This window comes from Molothrus aeneus, chromosome 6, assembly GCF_037042795.1.
Source record: "Molothrus aeneus isolate 106 chromosome 6, BPBGC_Maene_1.0, whole genome shotgun sequence".
NCBI lineage: Eukaryota > Metazoa > Chordata > Aves > Passeriformes > Icteridae > Molothrus > Molothrus aeneus.
The window spans coordinates 11,480,407-11,498,855 of record NC_089651.1 but is presented as its reverse complement, the minus strand read 5'-3'; the positions used below and the strand labels follow the sequence as shown (position 1 = coordinate 11,498,855).

General features: G+C 50.7%; 1 protein-coding gene across 1 annotated transcript; it reads right to left on the bottom strand.

Moving 5' to 3' along the window:
* Positions 1-2,531: 2,531 nt before the first annotated feature.
* NRIP3 (nuclear receptor interacting protein 3) lies at positions 2,532-17,495 on the bottom strand. Its single transcript, XM_066552835.1, has 7 exons — positions 16,972-17,495; positions 10,556-10,723; positions 9,298-9,380; positions 6,738-6,877; positions 6,320-6,372; positions 6,130-6,227; positions 2,532-4,415 (listed from the first exon to the last, which is right to left on the bottom strand). The coding sequence occupies exons 1-7, from the start codon at positions 17,143-17,145 to the stop codon at positions 4,403-4,405; spliced, it is 729 nt and encodes a 242-aa protein (XP_066408932.1). The 5' UTR covers positions 17,146-17,495; the 3' UTR covers positions 2,532-4,402.
* Between the last annotated feature and the right edge of the window lie 954 nt (positions 17,496-18,449).

Here is an 18,449-nt window from a genome sequence, read left to right as displayed (position 1 = left end):
TGGTTGCAGCAGCACTCTAGTAACAAAATCATTAAATCGATTGCCTTTGCAGCAAAGCCATCTCTGGTGAAATGTCACTGATACCTGCAGTGTCATCTCCAGAGCCTGCAGCCCCTCATCAGCCATGTGCTTGTTAACGGAGGAGGAGGAGGAGACCAGCACATGGGTGAGCTACTGCCAACAGTGCAGGGCCCATGGAAAAAAGAAAAAAGAGGAATCTCAGCTTAGGAAAAGGAGCAGACTTTTGGTTAATGGAAACCTGATGCTTCACCTCCATCTATTAAGCAGCAGGTGATAAAGCAATACAGGCCTCAGCTGATGTTTACCCCATAAAATAAACCCAGCAATATACAGCCCCAAGGCATATGTTTATATAGAAATAAGTCATCAAGTTATTTGCTTCTGAGACATAAGAATTAGATTTGTTTTCACAACATGTTGAGTATCACTTCATCATCAGTAATAGAAAAGCCTGTAAAAAGGACCTCCCTGGAGAGCTATTAGACAACAGATTACCCTGGAGATAACTGTGAAGAGACACCCCAGCAGCTCTCATCTAATCAGCTGCTCTGCTGGGGATGAACAAATGTTGGTGGATCCCAGCAGGACCAAAGTGCAAGTGAGCGATGGCTGTAGGGCTGCTCCTGGCAGTGGCCTCTGACTTTCCACTGCAGAGTGGCCAGCCCAGAAGGAGTTAAGTAGCAAATGTGGTGGAAGGAGGTGGGGTTGTGGGGTGAGCCCCTCTCTACAGCCCCAGGGTGCTCCTCCTCTGCTGCTGCCTGCCCACATGCCCTGGGGTGCATCACTTGCAATGAGATACAGACATGAGTTGGGAGCTGACAGCCACTCTCCACCAGATCTCCAGGTCTCTAAAATTTTCATCAAGTGTTGATGCCTTGCCCACATGGGCCACCTTAATTGCAAGGGCCCAAGCATCAAGATCCTGCATGTTCCAGCAGCTTTTGAAGCTCTGCAATGGGCTCACCAGGGTTCTGTTTAATGTCTTCTTCTTTGAGAGATTTGTCTTGGCTTTAGGCATGACCAAAACAAAGACAAGATGTGGTCTTGGAGGCTACAAAGGCATTCTGTCCCACCACGTGCTGCTGACCACATGAGCACAAGGGACAGTGCCTTGGCCAAGGAGAAGCTGGCTCACCTTCCCTGAGGCTGCTTGGGAAAGAGATTGTGCTTGGCCTCACCTGTGAGGTGTTTATGTGCAGTATGGTGACATTAACCAGCTGAATAAAACATTCAACAAGACCCTCTCCTACCCAAGACGCTTCTCATAACATCCTCTCACAGCTGTTTCTTTATCTCCTGAGTCCTCCCCATCCCGCATGGCTGCAGGCATTGCCCTCTTCTCTGCCCCCACCTCCTGCCAAGGTCCCTGGGTTACAAGGCCTTCCTGCAAACCCATGCCAGGGAGAGGTTGCCAAAGGGGCACAGGCACACAGCTGTGCTGGAGAGGAGCAGGAGCAGCACGCAGGGCTTGTGGAGCTGCTCTGCAACGCTCAGCTGCTGTTCCATTTACCCCTGTGACCGTGCAAGTGCTTGACACAGAGATCTGATATCACCTCCCCTATTCTGTAATCCCTCTAGACTGAGGGGAATGCCTGTCTCCCATAGCAGCTGCCCTGTCTTATCCTGTTCACAGGAGCCACCTCTGGAGGGCCCCCATCTCCAGGGCTAGCCCCACTGTGCAGAAGGGATGGAATTTTGCCCATTGATTTTCAACTTGCATGTGCTGGGGCTCTGCTCTCTAGCACCACAAATAAATCTAGAATCCTGTAGCAGCTCCAGGAAGCATGAGACATTATTTTTGCCTGTACATTGATTCTTCTCATTTTTTTTCTCCATTTTATTGCTGGAACCTGGTTTCTTTCCATGCTCAGAGAAAATGCCAGCCCAGCATTGAGGAGAACCAATTTCACTGGGTGTGGAGTATTGCTGCTCCACCAAAGATTGTTGCTGTAGGACTTGGAGTGGGTGAAAGGATAATTTCTCATCAGTAAGACAGACCTCAACTACTGCTGAAGAATCCTGAAGCCCATCCAGGCAGAGACAGGAGTCCCTAAATCCAGACTCAGAGTTTTGGGGAAGTGGCACTTGTGCCTCACCTCTCGTGTTCTGGCCACTTTCTTTTCCCAGCTTTCCAGAGTTTACAAAGGACTCTCATATCCATCCTGCAAGCTAACTGAACACGACATAAACACCAAAACAGCTGTCCAAAGGCTAAACCTGGAAACAGCAGGATCTCATAGATCTCATTCCTCCCTCGGGAGGGAGAGCCATGGTGACAGAAGGTTGGGATTTCAAGTGCTCACCTTTCAGCCCGAGTGCTGTGTGCCATTTAGCCTGCCCTGCTTAATTCATCCCAACTGCCACTCTCCCTCAGTTCAATGGCAATTCCCAACAGCATTTCCCAAAGCACTGTAGAGACCCAACAGACCTAAGAATGAAACAAACCCTTTTCTTAACAGAGGCATGCACTGAAAACAAATTAAAAACAGCCTATCTAGCACACAAGCAAATAAACAGCAATAATGGTGTAACTTTATTTAGATTTAATTTGACATTTAGCACAGTAATATGCACAGAAAGAAAAAAGTACCAAAATAGCAAACTCATAGCATATAAAATAATCAAATATATTTCATATTTAGTGAAATATTTCTACAACACATCAGTGGGACTACCCAAGCAGCCCAACCCTGTAAATATATATATATTTATATTTATAGCTGTGTTATATAAAATACTGTATGTAGAGAAAACACTGAAACTTATCACCAAAATAGAAAATAGCTCAAAATACAGATAGTTCAGGTTTGCTGGATATACCCAATATTGAAAAGAGGTTCAAACCCACTGCAGGAGATAAAGCTCCAGCTGAGATGCTCTGGCAGGCATGGGATGGCAGGGTGGGCACACACTGGATCAGCTGGCAGGAGCCTGGCTGCCAAAGGCCATGAGATGACAAAACTTTCTGATCCTGAGCCAAAACCATCACGAGGATTCCGAAGTGGGAATGCCGGCGGTGCTTGCGGCCGACGCGGGGCCAAAGCGCTTTTGGAAAGTCAGAGCTACCAGAGCAGCACAGCTGCATCCCTTAGGGATCCAGCTGCAGCAGGACTGGCCATCAGCAGATGCACGACATCACAAGGAGATTATTCTGAATTTTAGAGATGCCTCTTCAGCAGATGGCAGCGATTCATTCCCAACAGGTTGTGAAAACATAAAAAGCTGCGCTTGTGCGAGGCCAGGCTCCCCCAGGCAATACCGTGTGGCACGGGAAGCAGCAACCCTGTGACAGTGACACCAAATGAAGGGCTTGTCCTGGCAAAAACTCCCATCTCCCCTGAGGAGGTTGCACTTAGGAACCCAAGGAATCAAGGGTTGCACTTAGGAACCCAAGCAGTTTGTAGACAGGTATAAAGAACATGGCATCTCTGGCACCAGCACTGAAGTGCAGCTGGGGTCAATAACCTGCACCAGCCGTGGCCCGGGCGCTGCAGGGGCTTCAGGCTGGGTGCTGGCTGGGCAGGGAGAGGCACAGGTCCTGCTGGCAGAGGCAGCCAAGGGCACTGCATCTCCTGCTTTCCACACACCACCACACTTGTGTGCTCGTTTGTTGCTTTTTGGCCTGGTGTAATGATTGATTTACTTGTCCACCCCCACAGGAAGGCAGCCAAGACTTGCCCAGAGGACCCTGCTCAGAGGGTTTCGAGCCCCAGCACTGGTACCAGCCCCACACTGGGAGATCACCCTGGGAGCCCTCCCAGACCCTGTTCCTGTGCTTCTGCCATGCCACTGCAGAGAAGCCTGTAACCCATTAATAATTCTGCAATTACTCTTTGTCATCAAGCCAGCAGTTGCATCCCTAATTACATGGCAACAATACTATGCTATCAGGATGAGCTATAATTCCTAGGTGGTATGAACATTGTTATTTTACTCTGAGTAACTTCCTGGTAATGGCCATTTGAATGTGGCAATATCAATTAAGTGAATATAAATGCTTAGCCCCTGGAAAAATCATTAATAAAAATCTCATTCTGGTAGCCTCTAATCACAGCTAAGTACAATAACTCATAGGAGGCCACTATAAAAAGTATTTTTCTCATCAGAAGAAATTCGTAAGGTTTTCCCAACTGTTTGTAATAAAGAGGACACTATATAGAAAAGTCCAGAAAATAAGCACACATTTGTTTCTCAAAACCCATAGATAAACATGACAATATCTCTAAATTACTGGCTACAAACAGGATTTCATTTAGCTCTACTCAAGCTGTAGCCTAGTATAAACATTTTCAAAGCAGCACGTTGCTGTTTCATCTGGAACAGCTGCACAGGATTTCTTTGATATCAAGCTCCTACGTGGGGATGATGTTTCAATTTCTCTTTATGCCTCCAAACTGAAACAAGAAGGAAAAGACATTTAGTAAAACAGGTGCTTTTTATGGAGAGAGAAAAAAAGAAAAAGGCAGCATAATTTGGCTTTTAAAGCAGTTCTAAGAAATAATTTATCAGTGCAGCAGTGACAGAGCCACGCTGTGTCTGTCCATCTGTGTCCCAAAGGAGGCAGGGGGCCCGGGCTGTGCTTCTGCCTGGCTCCCCCCGGTGTGTGCCCGGCGCTCCCTGGGCTCACACGCTGTCCCCAGGGCCAGCAGCTCTCCGGGACACATGCCAGGGGGTGACCTGGACACGGAGCAGGGACCCTGAGCTCTGCTCCTGACATGGACCAGCCCTTACATCCCTGCTGCCCTCCCCATGCACACAATCAGCTGAGGGAGCGGCGCTCCTTCCCCGCTCCCTCCGAGGCTCCTGGAGCCGGCAGCTCCCAGCACAGCAGGTTTGAGCTGCACGGGGCTGCAGGACATCCCAAACCCGGGGGCTGCAAGACATCCCAAACCCGGGGGCTGCAGATATCCCAAACCCGGGGCTGCAGGACATCCCAAACCCGGGGCTGCAGCACATCCCAAACCCGGGGGCTGCAGATATCCCAAACCCGGGGCTGCAGGACATCCCAAACCCCGGGGGCTGCAGCACATCCCAAACCCGGGGGCTGCAGGACATCCCAAACCCCGGGGGCTGCAGCACATCCCAAACCCCGGGGGCTGCAGCACATCCCAAACCCGGGGGCTGCAGGACATCCCAAACCCGGGGGCTGCAGGACATCCCAAACCCGGGGGCTGCAGCACATCCCAAACCCCGGGGGCTGCAGCACATCCCAAACCCGGGGCTGCAGCACATCCCAAACCCCGGGGGCTGCAGGACATCCCAAACCCGGGGGCTGGTCGCGACAGGATGCTGACCTACATCGCCCACCGGACACACTTTCTCAAGCAGTGAGCAAAGGTTTTTTAGGTTGCTGAGCAGCCACAAGCGCTGCCTGCCAAGGCACGGAAGTGCAAACGCCCTGTCAGGCACTCGGTGCCCGCAGGTTTCGTGAGTCAGAGGCAGCAATCAGAGAAACATCTCTCATTCACAGCACCCTGCAAGAGAGAGCCCCATGCAGGGCCTGGGAGTGGGGGTTTGCCCTGCCTGCTTGCCTGCAGAGCCAGCCACCACGGCTACACACACTTAAATATGAGCTGTACTTACAGCACATATTTATCTCTCTTTAGTGAGATAAAGCTGGAAAAATCTGGGACACCAGGAGGAGCTGGCAGGAGGGCTGCTGGGGTGATGGGGGAGAAGTGGCAACACCGTTATCTGCAGGCAGGATCTCTCTCTCAAGCATCCATGTGGGTTTGTTGGCCTTGCTTCATAAATATTTTCCAGACAAAGATTTGTGTGCGAATGCTGTCAAAGCAGCCTCAAGGAGTCCTTTTGGTGACCTCCAAAAAGTACATTTCCTAAGGCATTCCCCTGTGCCTGTCTTGTCAGACACTTCCTTTGATGCACAATGTTTACTAGGAGAAAAAAGCAGCAAAAGCTGACAAAGGCTGCTGAAAACTCGGGACTCCATTTCAAAATTTGATGAGCTGATGCAAACAATTTCTGCCGGGGCCATTGACCTCTCACTCACCTCCAGCCAAGGGTCTGGCAGCTCTGTGTGGCCCTGCCAGGGGGCACTGCCAGCAGGCTGAGAGATGCACATGCAGCTCACCTCCCCAGGCTACTTACTGCTCTCCTGCCTCAGCACTGTCAGCACCCACAAACGGGATTTCCTCCCTGTCCATCTGCCCCAGAACCAGGTGGTGCTTCTCCATGTTTATGACACACTGGAGAGAATAAATATCTTTAGGTAAGAGGGAAAACAGCAAGTTAGAGTGGTCCCAGCTCCCCCAGCAGCATCCTGCTGGAAAACTCCTACCTTCAGAGACTTCAGTGTCTGCAGCCCAAAGGAAAAGGGTTGGTCATTTTCTTCTGGGAAAAAAAAAAAAACCAGGACATTTCAGATTTATACATTCAAAATGCCCTCCTGGGCTTTTTGTCAGTGACTCCATCCTTCCTTCATGGTTGCTGTGCTAAGCAAAACCCTGTTTATAAAGGGACTGACTCAGAGGAGAACAGGAGGGCACAGGAGGGCAGGCAGATGTGCCTGCAGTGGTTGCTCCATCAGCATGGCAAAGCCAAGCTTGTGAACACATCCTCCCCCTTCCCCCTGGGGACCCGAACAAGAACTGACTCTATTCGAATTTTACCATCTTCCTAAAGCTCTGTTTTTCCTGCTGGGGTGGGAGGAAGCAGAGCCCAGCCCAGGGAGGAGGAGCAGAGGGTGGCGCACTCACCCACGACGAGGGCAGCGCACTCCACGGGGACCGCTCCCACCGTGAGCGACAGACACTCGATCCGCCCGATGGCTTTCACCTTGTTTGGCAAGGAAACCATCTCCTCTTCCACAGGGAGTGCTTTGAGATGCTCCTTTAACCTGTGGGCATTGAAAACACTCCTAACATCAAGTGGCCATGGCTTGGCTGTTCCAGCAAGGAGCAAGTGGTGTTTGGAGGGTGCTTACACCTGAAGTGCTCTTAGCTTGCTCATTTATCCTGCTGTTGTTGGAAAGCTGCTTCCCTGGCAGGTTCTGTGGGGGTAACCTGCAGACTGCCAGCAGACCTCAGCATGACCCACAGTGCTGCCCAAGCACAGCTCAGTGCTGCACTTTGGGTTTTACCAGAGGAATCTCTTTCCTACATTTTCCCGTGACTTGGGGAATACAGAATTGCTTCAAATGCAGTGTGGGTGTAAGGAAGGGTCTGTTCACTCCAGCTTCCACGAGTGGAGCTGACACTGTGTCCCCATGGAATCACAGAAATGCTGAGGCTGGAGCAGACCTCTAAGGTCACCATGTCCAGCTGTGCTCCCAGATGCCACACCCACACATATTTTGAACACTTCCAGGCACGGTGATGCCACCACTTCACTGAGCAGCTTCTTCCATGCCCTGACCACCCTTGCAGGGAAGAAATTTTTCCTGATACCCAAACTAAGCCTCACCTGGCACAACCTGAAACCATTTCCTCTGGTGCTGTCACTCATTACCTCACTTGAGCCTCCTTTTGGGGAGTTGTAGAGAGTAATAAGGCACCCCCTTTTCTCCATACCTCACATGGGATGGAGAACATGCCTCGCACCCAGGGTGGCCCAGTCCATGTTTGTTAGTTTGTTGGGTGCTGCTGCTGGCTTTGTTCTGAGGAAATGGGGACAGATCAATCACATTCAGCCCAAAGAAAACAAAAAAGGATGTCAGAGATACCTCAGGTACAGTTTCTATCTACACCCTTTGAAGTGGTCTGACAATACTAATTAAATATTTAGCTTCAGTTTCTCTTTTAAACTGAACTAGAATCTAATGGGAAGGCTGTTTGAGGTGCTGATCTCTCCCTCAGATAAAAGCCAGATCAAGTTTCAGCTGTTTGAGGTGCCTTTCTGTTGAGCCGCATTGCAGCAGTGCTTGTGTGTGTGTCTGTCTGTCTGTCTGTCCTGGGGGCCAGCCCCTTCAGAGGCTCCAGGACTGAGGTGGGCATTGCCCACACCATTTAACACAGGTGAGGGGAAGCAGGGAAAAGGAGCTGGATCCCCTCTGCTGCTTTCTTGGAGTGTGGCCTTAAAAATCAGCAGGAGCACATCAATCAGAAGTTCATGAGTTCCTTGGCTGCCTCCTGCTCCTCCTACAGCTCCACAGGGGATTTCTCCTACTGGCAAGCTGTGAGCCTACTGCACTGCTTTCCTCAGGGTGAGGGGGAGAGAGTGACTGGCATCATGACAAAGACACAAAAAATCTTTGAAAAAGAAAGGGGGAATTGAGCCTGAGCATCAAACACACAAGTGCTGCTTGGAGGCATCAGGTGCCCTGAGACCTGGGCAGAAAAACAGGCTCTGACCTCTCTTCAGTGCTCTTGGAAGGACAGGGCTGCTGCAGCAGAGCAGTGCTGCAAGAACTGCACTGGGAGTTCTTAGCTTGTAAAAAACCATGTAAAAAGCACAGGGAGCAGAGGAACTGTCCCAGAGCAGGAAATCCCTCCAAATGCCATCGTGTGGCCATCCTAAGCTTGCCTGAGCTGCTCCCCAGGTTGGATTAAGCACAAACACCTTCTAGTCACTAAGCACTGTTGTGCAAAGAAGTAATTAATGTTAGGAGAGAACAGGCACCATTCATTCAGGGATGTGCAGTAGCAGGGGTAATTTTCTTTTTTTCTTTTTTTTTTTTTTTCATAATTATTAGCAAGTTAGCTGCAAAAAGCAATGACTCCATGGCAATAAAGTGCCAAAACCTCCTTGATATCCTATGAGCTGCTGCCTGGTCCTGTTCCTCAGAGATGACAGAGAGTTTTACTGCAAATGGCTGTCAGTCACCTCTAATAATCCATAAATACATTTCCTTTTCCTTTAACCAAGAGCAATTTGTAACTGGGAGCAGCATCAGACACCCAGTTCTGAGAAGATGCATGCACACAGCTTCTTTACATGGGAAAATGTAAATACATTACTGGGCCAGCAGGCTGGGGGCATGTCCTGCCACAGGAGCCTGCAGAGCAGGGCTGGGCTGCCCTGGGGACACAGAAGGCTGGGGAAGGTTCAGCTGTTTTGTGAGGCACTGAGTGACAAGCAGGCAGTGAAAACATGCAAATGCATCCAACCCTCTGAAGGGATTCCCTCAGAGGTGAATTGGGTGGCACCCTGTTCTGTTCCACCTCCCTGCCATTTAAGATTGGGACAGGATTTGGTTGGGACAGGAGGGTCAGGGGCTCGCCCAGCCCTTCCAGAATGACCATCACTGACCTGGGCAGAGCCCCAGCCCCAGGACACTGCCTGTGCTGCCCCTGCAGAACAGAAACCCAGGATAGTTACCCCAGCCTGTCCAGGCAGGCAGCTGACATGAGGTTGTGCTGTGAGCCAGTGTCCACCACGGCCTTCAGCTCCTTCCCCGCACACTGCAAGAGCAAGAGGAGATGGGAAATGATGTGAGGGATGCAAGATGAGCACCAGAGTGTCCAGGAGCTCTGGTGCCCATGAACTCTCCCATGCCAGCTCATCCCTGCCCCCTGCACTCTCAGATGCTCATGGGGTCCCAAGCCCTCCCTGGCTCATTTGTATCAGTTTCTCTGGGTCTGCACTGAAGGCACTGGAGACAGTAGCTCATGTTTGGACTCAGGTGTTGATTATTTCTTATCAGTAAAACAGTCTCACTACTGTCAGTTCAGCAGCTTTTCATTAGCACAGCACAAAACGGCCAACAATCTCTTGGTACAAGGTCTTTTAAGTCTAAACTCTCCAATTAAGAACTGACACCTGGATTATTTTTCCTTTTAACCCAATAACTGATCCCAAAGACCCCACAATGCAGACTTTTCTGCCCAATTACAAAATGCCACCCAAATCCATGAAGAAGAAGGAAGAAGCATGAAGCAAAAACACAGGACAACACCCTGTGCCCTCCATCTTGCTTCCACCCACAACATACTAAAAATCCCAAAAACTAAATTTCTCATCTAAGTGATACACCTACACTACTCTCTATAATCTGTTTCACACTTTTGTGGATTCCAGTCTTTCTCCATGAATGAGGGTTGAAGTCAGTGCTCCCCTGGGGGTCAGGACACCCCAGAGCAGACAGAGAAATATGCCCTGGGTTTCCACAGTTTGCCCCTGCAGAGAGCAGATGGGGCAGCCCCAGGCAGGAGGGAATGCTGTGGAGAGTGGGAAATAGAAATGAACACGGGGCTAAGGAAGAGAAATGTGAAATTGCCCCTGGGCAAAGAAAATAGGGATGGCACTTGAGGAAAACAAGCAGGCTGTGAACACAAGGATTTGCCATGGATAATTACACCCCAGCATTTCAGCATGCTGCCCCAGCTTAGCTATCCCCTCTGCCCTGATGTGCAAGGGAAGACACCCACCACACCAGGTCTCTCTGTGATTCCCAAGTGGGCATCTCTGCCACAGCAGCCTGGAGCTGCAGAGGGAGTGTATCCCCAGAGCTGTGACAGTCCTGTGGGAGCACAAACCTGGCTGGGAAACATGCAGAACAAGAGCACAGTCTGAGACTGTGGGAAATAAAATCTGCAGGAAAAAAAAAAAACACAAAAGGCTGTGGAGGGACTATTACCTGGCAGCTCACCACTATGAGCTCTTCATCCTCAGTTTTCCCTGAGCTGCCCAGTTTGGCTTGGTTCAGCTTGTTGGTCTGTGGTGAGAGATCCTTTGGGGCCCAGCTGCCTCGGAACTTGGATAGGTTTGTCTCCATCAGGCGCTTCTGCAGGATGTTATGTGGTTGCTGTAAGGGAGAGCACACACAGAAGAGCAGGCTGAAGTCAGAGGAAAGCCACAGAGTGTTCTGTGTCATCCAACTGCCTGTGGTGCCCATGGGCCAGCACTGCTGGCATGGGAAGCAGGCCCTAAAGTCTCACTCTCCCTAATTCCCACACTATAGCTGTTCTTCCCAGCTAGTTCTGGCTTACCTGTCTTTGACTGAAAAGAACTTGGTTTTACAAAGGAAATAATACTTTCAAACTATCAACCTTTGAGACCTTGGAGGGATGCCTTTCTTTTACCAAACTCAAATTCAAGGTTTGATTGCATACAGGAATCCAAACAAGTCCGGCCTTTTCAAGCTGGCGTTTCAACCACAACTGTCTTCATCTCTTCTTGAAGGGAATTCCATAGTGATGTGAAAAATTAGGATGCAACAAATCACTTTTCCAATTATATTCACCACCTTAGTATGAATAATGTCTAAAATTGCCCCCTGTGCCTCTTTCCCCTGTACTTTTATTTAGCTGCTAAATGGGACCAATCCTGAGTGCCATACCACGAGAGGAAAGGGAGAGGAAGGAAAGAGGTAAGTTCATCTGAGGCAGGTGGGTATTCTCCCAGAATTCCCAGCATTTCTTTCTTTCTCTGTTGTTTCTGTTTGCTCTGGGAGAGGCATGTTGCCTCTCAAGATCTCCTCCAACCTCTTTCCCGAAAGCCTTTTTATGTTTAATGTTCATCTCAGATGGATGCACACACTCTGCTGGAGGTGAAATGACTCTGCCTGATTATCTGCTCATTTCTCTGCTCAGCTAATCTGCCCTCCCCATTAATGCCTTTCCTTCTGATTTTAATTTCTCCATGGTGAGACATTTTTTCTGGCTTATCCCTGAATTTTTGCATTGATGTTAAACATGCCTGTATGCCAGCAGAGACATCTGAACCAGAAAACCTCCTCATCCCAAGGGAATATCAGAGTCAGGGTAACTTTGAAAACCTTGGGCCGTGGCTCCCCAGGTTGGCCAGTGCCCACCTTTGTGCACAGCACGTTAAATAACACCACTTCCAGAAGTCTGATGCAACTTGGCATCCTCCTAAAATAACTGCAGCCACCTTGGCACGTCAGATCGCGCTGTGGGTGCGGCGCGGGCAGCGGAGCCGGACCAGACCGGTGGGCTGGGGCAGCTGCACAGCACCAGTGGGCACTGGCACATGGCAGCTCCTGGTGTCCCCACTTTCCACCCTCCTGCCTTCTGCTGCTTCAAAGAAAATGCCATGGCCATTTGGGGCTGCAGGTGCTGTGTCTGACCAGCGCGCCCCAGAGCACGTCCTGAGTCTGAGCACCAACTCCTGACGGGGAGGAATCAGCTCTGACATGGTGCTGCCTTCAGTGAGGCCAAGCAGCAGAAACCAGCATCACTTGACTGCACCAAAGGCAGGCACTGGCTGCACTGCTGCTGGGCCCTGTGTGAGGGACAAGCAGAACAGTTTGGAAGTGAGAGCTCCCTGCACGAGGCAGAAGCTGTAGGGGCAGAGTCAGCACTGTGATCACCTCCAGCCCTGTCATCACCTCCAGCACTCCTCACCAGAGCAAAAATGCAGGCCAGGATTTTCTGACAGTGGATGGGGTGTCCTTTTCACCCTTTAGGTTTGACTGCAGCTCAGGAACACAGCTGGAACACTAATTCTTCACATCATTTACAAACGACAAAAGGAAGGCTAGGGCAGTGTAGAAGTAAATGATGATGCTCACCCAGCTGGCAGAAGACAGCCTGCCCTCAGTGGGCACCTCCTTGTGCCCAGCCCCACCCAGGCAGCACCAAGAGAAATTCTGAATGCCATCAGCCTCTTCTCATCTGCCTGGCCTCAATCTCCACCACCTCACTGCTATTTTGACTGTCACCTACCATTTAACTCAACCCATTTTTTTAACTACAAGTTCTCCTATGGATTGTTAATCAGTAGCATATATGGGTTTTTCTCAATCCCTGGTTTTTATGAATCTTCCATGGGATCAATCACCAAAAAGAACAAATCCATCACTCAGGAGTCACAAGTTACCAGCACAAATGGGATTGTCTTTTGTTGATGCTTGCCCTTCTGAAAACCACAGCAAATTCTTCCTCTAGGGAGACAAATATTCCTTATGTTGTGCTCCAATACAGCAATAATCTGGCAAGAGGGGGCTGAAAAGGTTCCCTGCAGCACCATCCTGTCTCAGGCTATTAATTAGTTTGCTTTAACTTGGATTTCCCTTGACTCTTGTGTGCACCAGAGTGAGGGATGTTAGTCACAGAGATGACTCAAGTGATGGATATGTACTTGGTAAATGGATAATGTGCCAGGGGACATTTGCAAATGCACATTTTGCTGGCAAACTGCAAGCAGACCATGTCTGGGAGGGAGGGAGGAAGAGGAGGAAAACCTCCTCCTGACAGCAGTGGGGAAGGCAGCTGTGTTCTCCCTCCAGCCTGGGCCTGGCAGTGTTTGAAGGAACCCAGATCACCTGGCACAATATTCCTTTGTGTTGCAAAAAACTGTTGAAAGTTTTATAAAAGTATAGAATGTTACATTTCGTTGTGTCAGCAAAAAAAAAAAAAAAATTCCTTTTATCATTCAGCACTACATGAACAGAAATCAGGATTTTTTTCATAAGATGGGTCCATTTCCAACCCCAAGATTTGCAAAAAGCTATGATCCCCTAAAAATGTCACAGTGAAGACCTAAAGAAGCAAGGGGAGACACCATCTACGGCTGACCTTAGTTACCACTGTCTGTCAGAAGCACAAATAATTCTGCCCAGCTTTATTCCTCTGTGATTTGCAAGCAAGTGCATTGCTGCAGCTTGCAGTATTCATTCCCCTGGCAGGTTTCCCTCTATTTGGCTTCCAGATCTGGGGATAACAAGATCCATCAACAATTTCACTGAGGTGGAGGTGAAAGTCAGGGAAGATACCAGCTCCCCTCCTCCACAAATCCATCTCAAGAGGTTTGCCCTTTTTTCTGTACCTAGACAGTAGAGGGGGAGGGAAAAAAAGAGTTTTAATGCATCAACAGAGCTAATCCCAAGAAATAATCAATTTCTCTCTCTTCTTCCCACCCTTCACCCAAGCTCACAGGTCCCTGACAGCATCATGTGCTGTCAGCCCCTCTCCTGGGGTGCTGAGGGGGGACAGAGCTGCCCCCCCTGTGTGCCCAGGCAGCAGCCAGCTCTCTGGGCCAGGCAGAGCACACAGCATCAGAGAGTTTGGCACTCCAGGTGAGACACACCAAACTCTGGGCATGCACAGCAGCGCACTGGGGACTCCTCAACGTGCTGCAGTCCTTCCATGCTGCCCCAGCTGTGGGGAGCTGGGGCTGGGGCCAGGGGGCACCCAGGGGAGCTCTGAGAGCACGATGGAAACGGGAAATGCCTTTGTTGCTGCTTTTGTTACTATTTATAACTCTGCTGCCCAGGTTGTCAGATGATGCGGGGCTGTTCCAGACAAAGCTGCTCCAAACCGGTCTGGTGGCTCTGGGGGCAAGTGACAAGTGTCAGAGCACCAGGAGGAGCTGCAAGGGCCAGCATGGCCTGGCCAGGCTGGGAGGGGGGCCGTGGTTACCCTGTCAGGAAGCCCCATCCCAGCTAAAGACCATCTCAGGCCAGTTTTTGGGCTGCAGAAAAGAGGATAATAGAGGGAAAAGGCATCAAAACAAAGCCATTTCTGTTCTCCACATCTAGCATAACATTTGCCAAATTCAGTGTATGCTTTGCTACAGCTTGGTCTCATACTGGACAGAGGGCAGTACATAAAGGGAACAAGGAGCTGGAGTTCTGTCTGAGCCAGAGTAATTCACTGGGAATGATGAGAGCATTGAAATGGATGATCACAAGCAGCATTTATCAAACCTGCCTGTGCACAGCATCACCAGGAGAGCTGAGTGATGGCACACAGACAGGGGATGCCAGCACACCCACCCTGCTGACCTGCAGCAGCTCTGCTGTGCACAGAACCCCCGCACCAGGGCCACAAGGAAGGGGATTTCTCCCCAAAACTGCAGTGCCAGCTGCCACAGTGACAGACAGGATCTGTTCTCACCACCTGTCACCATCTCTGAGGAGCTGTTCCCTCATCTCTGCTCCAGCCAAGGCTGCTGGAAAAGCCCCAGGGGAAGCCCTGCATTAATAACGCCAGGAGCCCCTGAGCGGCCACGCAGCTCCAGCACAGGAACCTGCTGCTCCATGGGCACAGGCACAACCATCCTCAGGGAGGCCATGCAAACACCTTGGGCCAAGAGCTCTGGTGCCCTGGGCCTCCTGATCATGCAGCTCAGTCCCTCTGGGCATGGGCCTCTCAGTTTGGGGCCACGCCAAAGTGAAGCCCCATATTCTGGAGGGTCTCCAGTCTCAGAGATGCACAGTGTCCCACTCCTCCTGGGGACAGCCCTTGTGACATCCAGGCAGCCCCAGCAGTGGGGACACACAGTGTGGTCTCCCAGCAGTGCCCTTTCCCACCCAGGCTGTGTCAGGGGTGAGTGTGGCAGCATCACTTCACTGCAACACACCCCAGGGACGCATGTCTGAAACCACAGGATCCTCTCTGCAGCTGTGGGAACAGGCCAGGGCCAGTGCCCTCATGTTGGGGACTCCCTGCACACCCCCTGGGGCAGGAGGCTGTGGCCAAGGGAGCCCTGGCCACACGTGCCACCCCCCCATGGTGACATGGGGACAAGGGGCATTTTGCAGGGGGGGGCCCAGATCAGCTGGGGTCTCACCCCAGCCCCATGGGCATCTCACCTCTGCCACCTCACCTCCTTCTTTTTGTTCTTGGAGGGATCTGGGAGCTGTGGCCCTCCCCAGGGCTTTGGCACATCCCTGGAGAGGGCCCCCCAGGCAGATCCTCCTTGCAGGGGCTGTGGGTGCAGCAGGGATGGTGCTGCTGCACAGGAGCAGGGAGGACACCTCGAGGGACATTTCTGTGTCAAGGAGCCCCTGCTCTGCCCCTGGTGCTGGTACAAAACCTGGTCCTTGCTCTGCAGGGCAGGGGACTTCAGTGCTCAGTGCCCCTGGCTCCTGCTACCTGTTGATTCTTACCTGGGCAGAGCAGAACTCATGTCAGGGACTCAGTCCTGCTGCTCACTGAGGGTCACAGAGCCACAAAATGTCATTTAGACTCGGCTGAAAACAGTAATAAAGCCATCCCTCCCTGAAAAGCACTTCAACTCCCTGCTGGACAGCTGCAATTCACTGGTGACCAGGAAAGCTCCTTCTGAGCCTTTCCCTGGGCAGGAGCTTCACTTCCTGCAATTGCAAAACCCTTGAGATATAAAAAAAAAATCACCTCCATGTGCACTGCAGAGAACAGCCAACTCATTCCACTTGTCTCAAGCCTAACCCAGCTGAGCAGGAAGGCTCTGTCAAAACAAAACACTAAAAATAAAAATATTTACTTTGGTTTACAATAAAACCCATATTGTGCATTGGAAAAAAAGAAAATACTGTTTTACAAGATGCAAGATATTTTCAACACTTGGGCAAAAAACCTAAAGGAGCTTTCCCTGGTAGATATGTTTTCTAAATTTTACTCCTTATGTCAGAACTGTTGATGTTACATTGGGGTATCCTTTCCCAGCAGAGAATGCTGAAATGTTTGCACAGTATTTAGAAATGCTCTCCAGCCCCCAGACATGGTGAATAACACCAAGTACAGGATCACATAGATCACTGCATATGTAAATGTTTTAAACCTAAAACTATGTCTCTTTGGTTTAAGAAACCCCATATATACACTGGCCTTTATTGAAGTGTGATCTTGAGAGTTTTATATTTTGAAATACCAGTGACTATACATCACTGAATCTTTATGATTATGTGTTGTGTGTACATATAGATCACAGGCCAGCATGTGTGTGTACATATGCATTGTATGAAGTCATTTTGACTTACTCTGACCCAGAGAGGAATTCCGTACTGCAAACAGAATGCCATTTTCAGGCAAAAGTGAAAAAAAAAATTTAAAAAAAATTAAATGCCATTAACTCTGAATGCCAGGCACCTAAAAGTACTTACTTGAAGAAAACAGCTGTGGCTATAACTACCATCAGATTTCTACTCCCTTCCATTTACATGCCATAACTACCATCATATTTCTACCCCCTTCCTGTGCATGCTACAGTCCCATTTTTCACAATCAGTTCCCACACGCAACCAACTTCTCCTAACAGAAAAACAGCGTGAAGAGAGACACGGGCACTGCCCTAGCAGTCCTTCCAATAAACACAACAGAGCCTTACAGTATCCTTCGACGTGCCCAGCTTCTTCAGCCCGTCCAGAGGGAGGAGATCTGCAGAATCCTTGTGGATGAACTGAACTGCCTGCTTCATCCTCCTCTGCTGGCGGAGAGACGCCGCTTCCCTTATCTCCACTTCTTTCCTGCTCGGCTCTGTCAGGATGCCCGAATAAAACATCTCCGCTGCCTCTGCGAGCGGCTGGCTCGGCGGAGCTGGAAGGATGAGGAGCTGCGCGTCCCGGGAGCAGCGCTGGGGATGCGGGGATGCGGAGCGGGGATGTGGGGATGCGCGGCCCGGGAGCAGCGCTGGGGATGCGGGGCTGCGGGAGCAGCGCTGGGGATGCGGGGCTGCGGGAGCAGCGCTGGGGATGCGGGGATGTGAGGATACGGAGCTGCGCGTCCCGGGAGCAGCGCTGGGGATGCGGGGATGCGCGGCCCGGGAGCAGCGCTGGGGATGCGCGGCCGCCCGCGCTTTATATCCCGGGCTCGGTGACGCGGGGAGCGGGCGCAGGTAGCGCGGCAGCCGGCGGGGGGAGCGGGGCTGCTCCCGGGGATAGCACCCACGGTAACACATCCCCGCCCTCCGTCCCTCCCCGCCGCGGCTCCCGGAGCACCGGGCGGTGAGAGCTCCCAGCGCCCCGGGCTGGGCGGATGCAGCCCCGCGGCCACCGTGGCGAGGGTTGGTACCTTGTGCCCGGGGTGGCCCTGGTCTCGTCACAGTATGGTCAGCAGCAGTCTGGATCATCACTGTCCTCTCAAGCACCCAGGAAAACTGTCTCAAAAGATGTCCCAGCCAAACTGGGGCACCTTAAATGTGGTTTTACACAGGGTTTCTGTAGCCATCAAACGTCCGGGTACAGCACAATGTGGCTGATCACCAGCACCCACACCACTGATTGTTAATCAGAGCAAAACTTGGCAAAGCAGCTATGGTTTTGCAGCTTTTGTGCTGCTTGCCTAATGACCCAGCTGTTCCTGGAGCCAGTCTTGCTGTAGTTACTTAGCTCAGACAAAGCTGGCAGATGTGTTAGAGGATGCTGGCATTACCTTGGCTCACTAGAGGTGTCCTTTAGAGGTGCCCATTCTTCATGGGCAGCTCTAGGCTTCCAAGAAGGAAAATCCTTTTTCCTGGGGCTGGCCTGTCCTTTAACTTGTTTTATTCAAGGATGACCAAAGTCCTCAGTCCTCTTTCCATTACAGTGTACAATACAAACTAATACACATTAACAAACTTAATAGAGTCTCATACTATAGAGACTGATTAATGTAACAGTTACAGAAGGTAATTTTCTTATCAGGATTCATAGCACACTTGGGTTTCATTCACTGCAACAGCAGGTGAGGGCAGCAGGTGCTTCCCTGAACTTTCTGCTTTCCAAGTCATTTGTTGCATGGACTAGGTGCAGAAAAAATGCAGCTCAGCCTCAGAGAGACAGTACAGATCTGTAAACACTCCCCGTGGGCTTGGTTCTTGTTAAACTG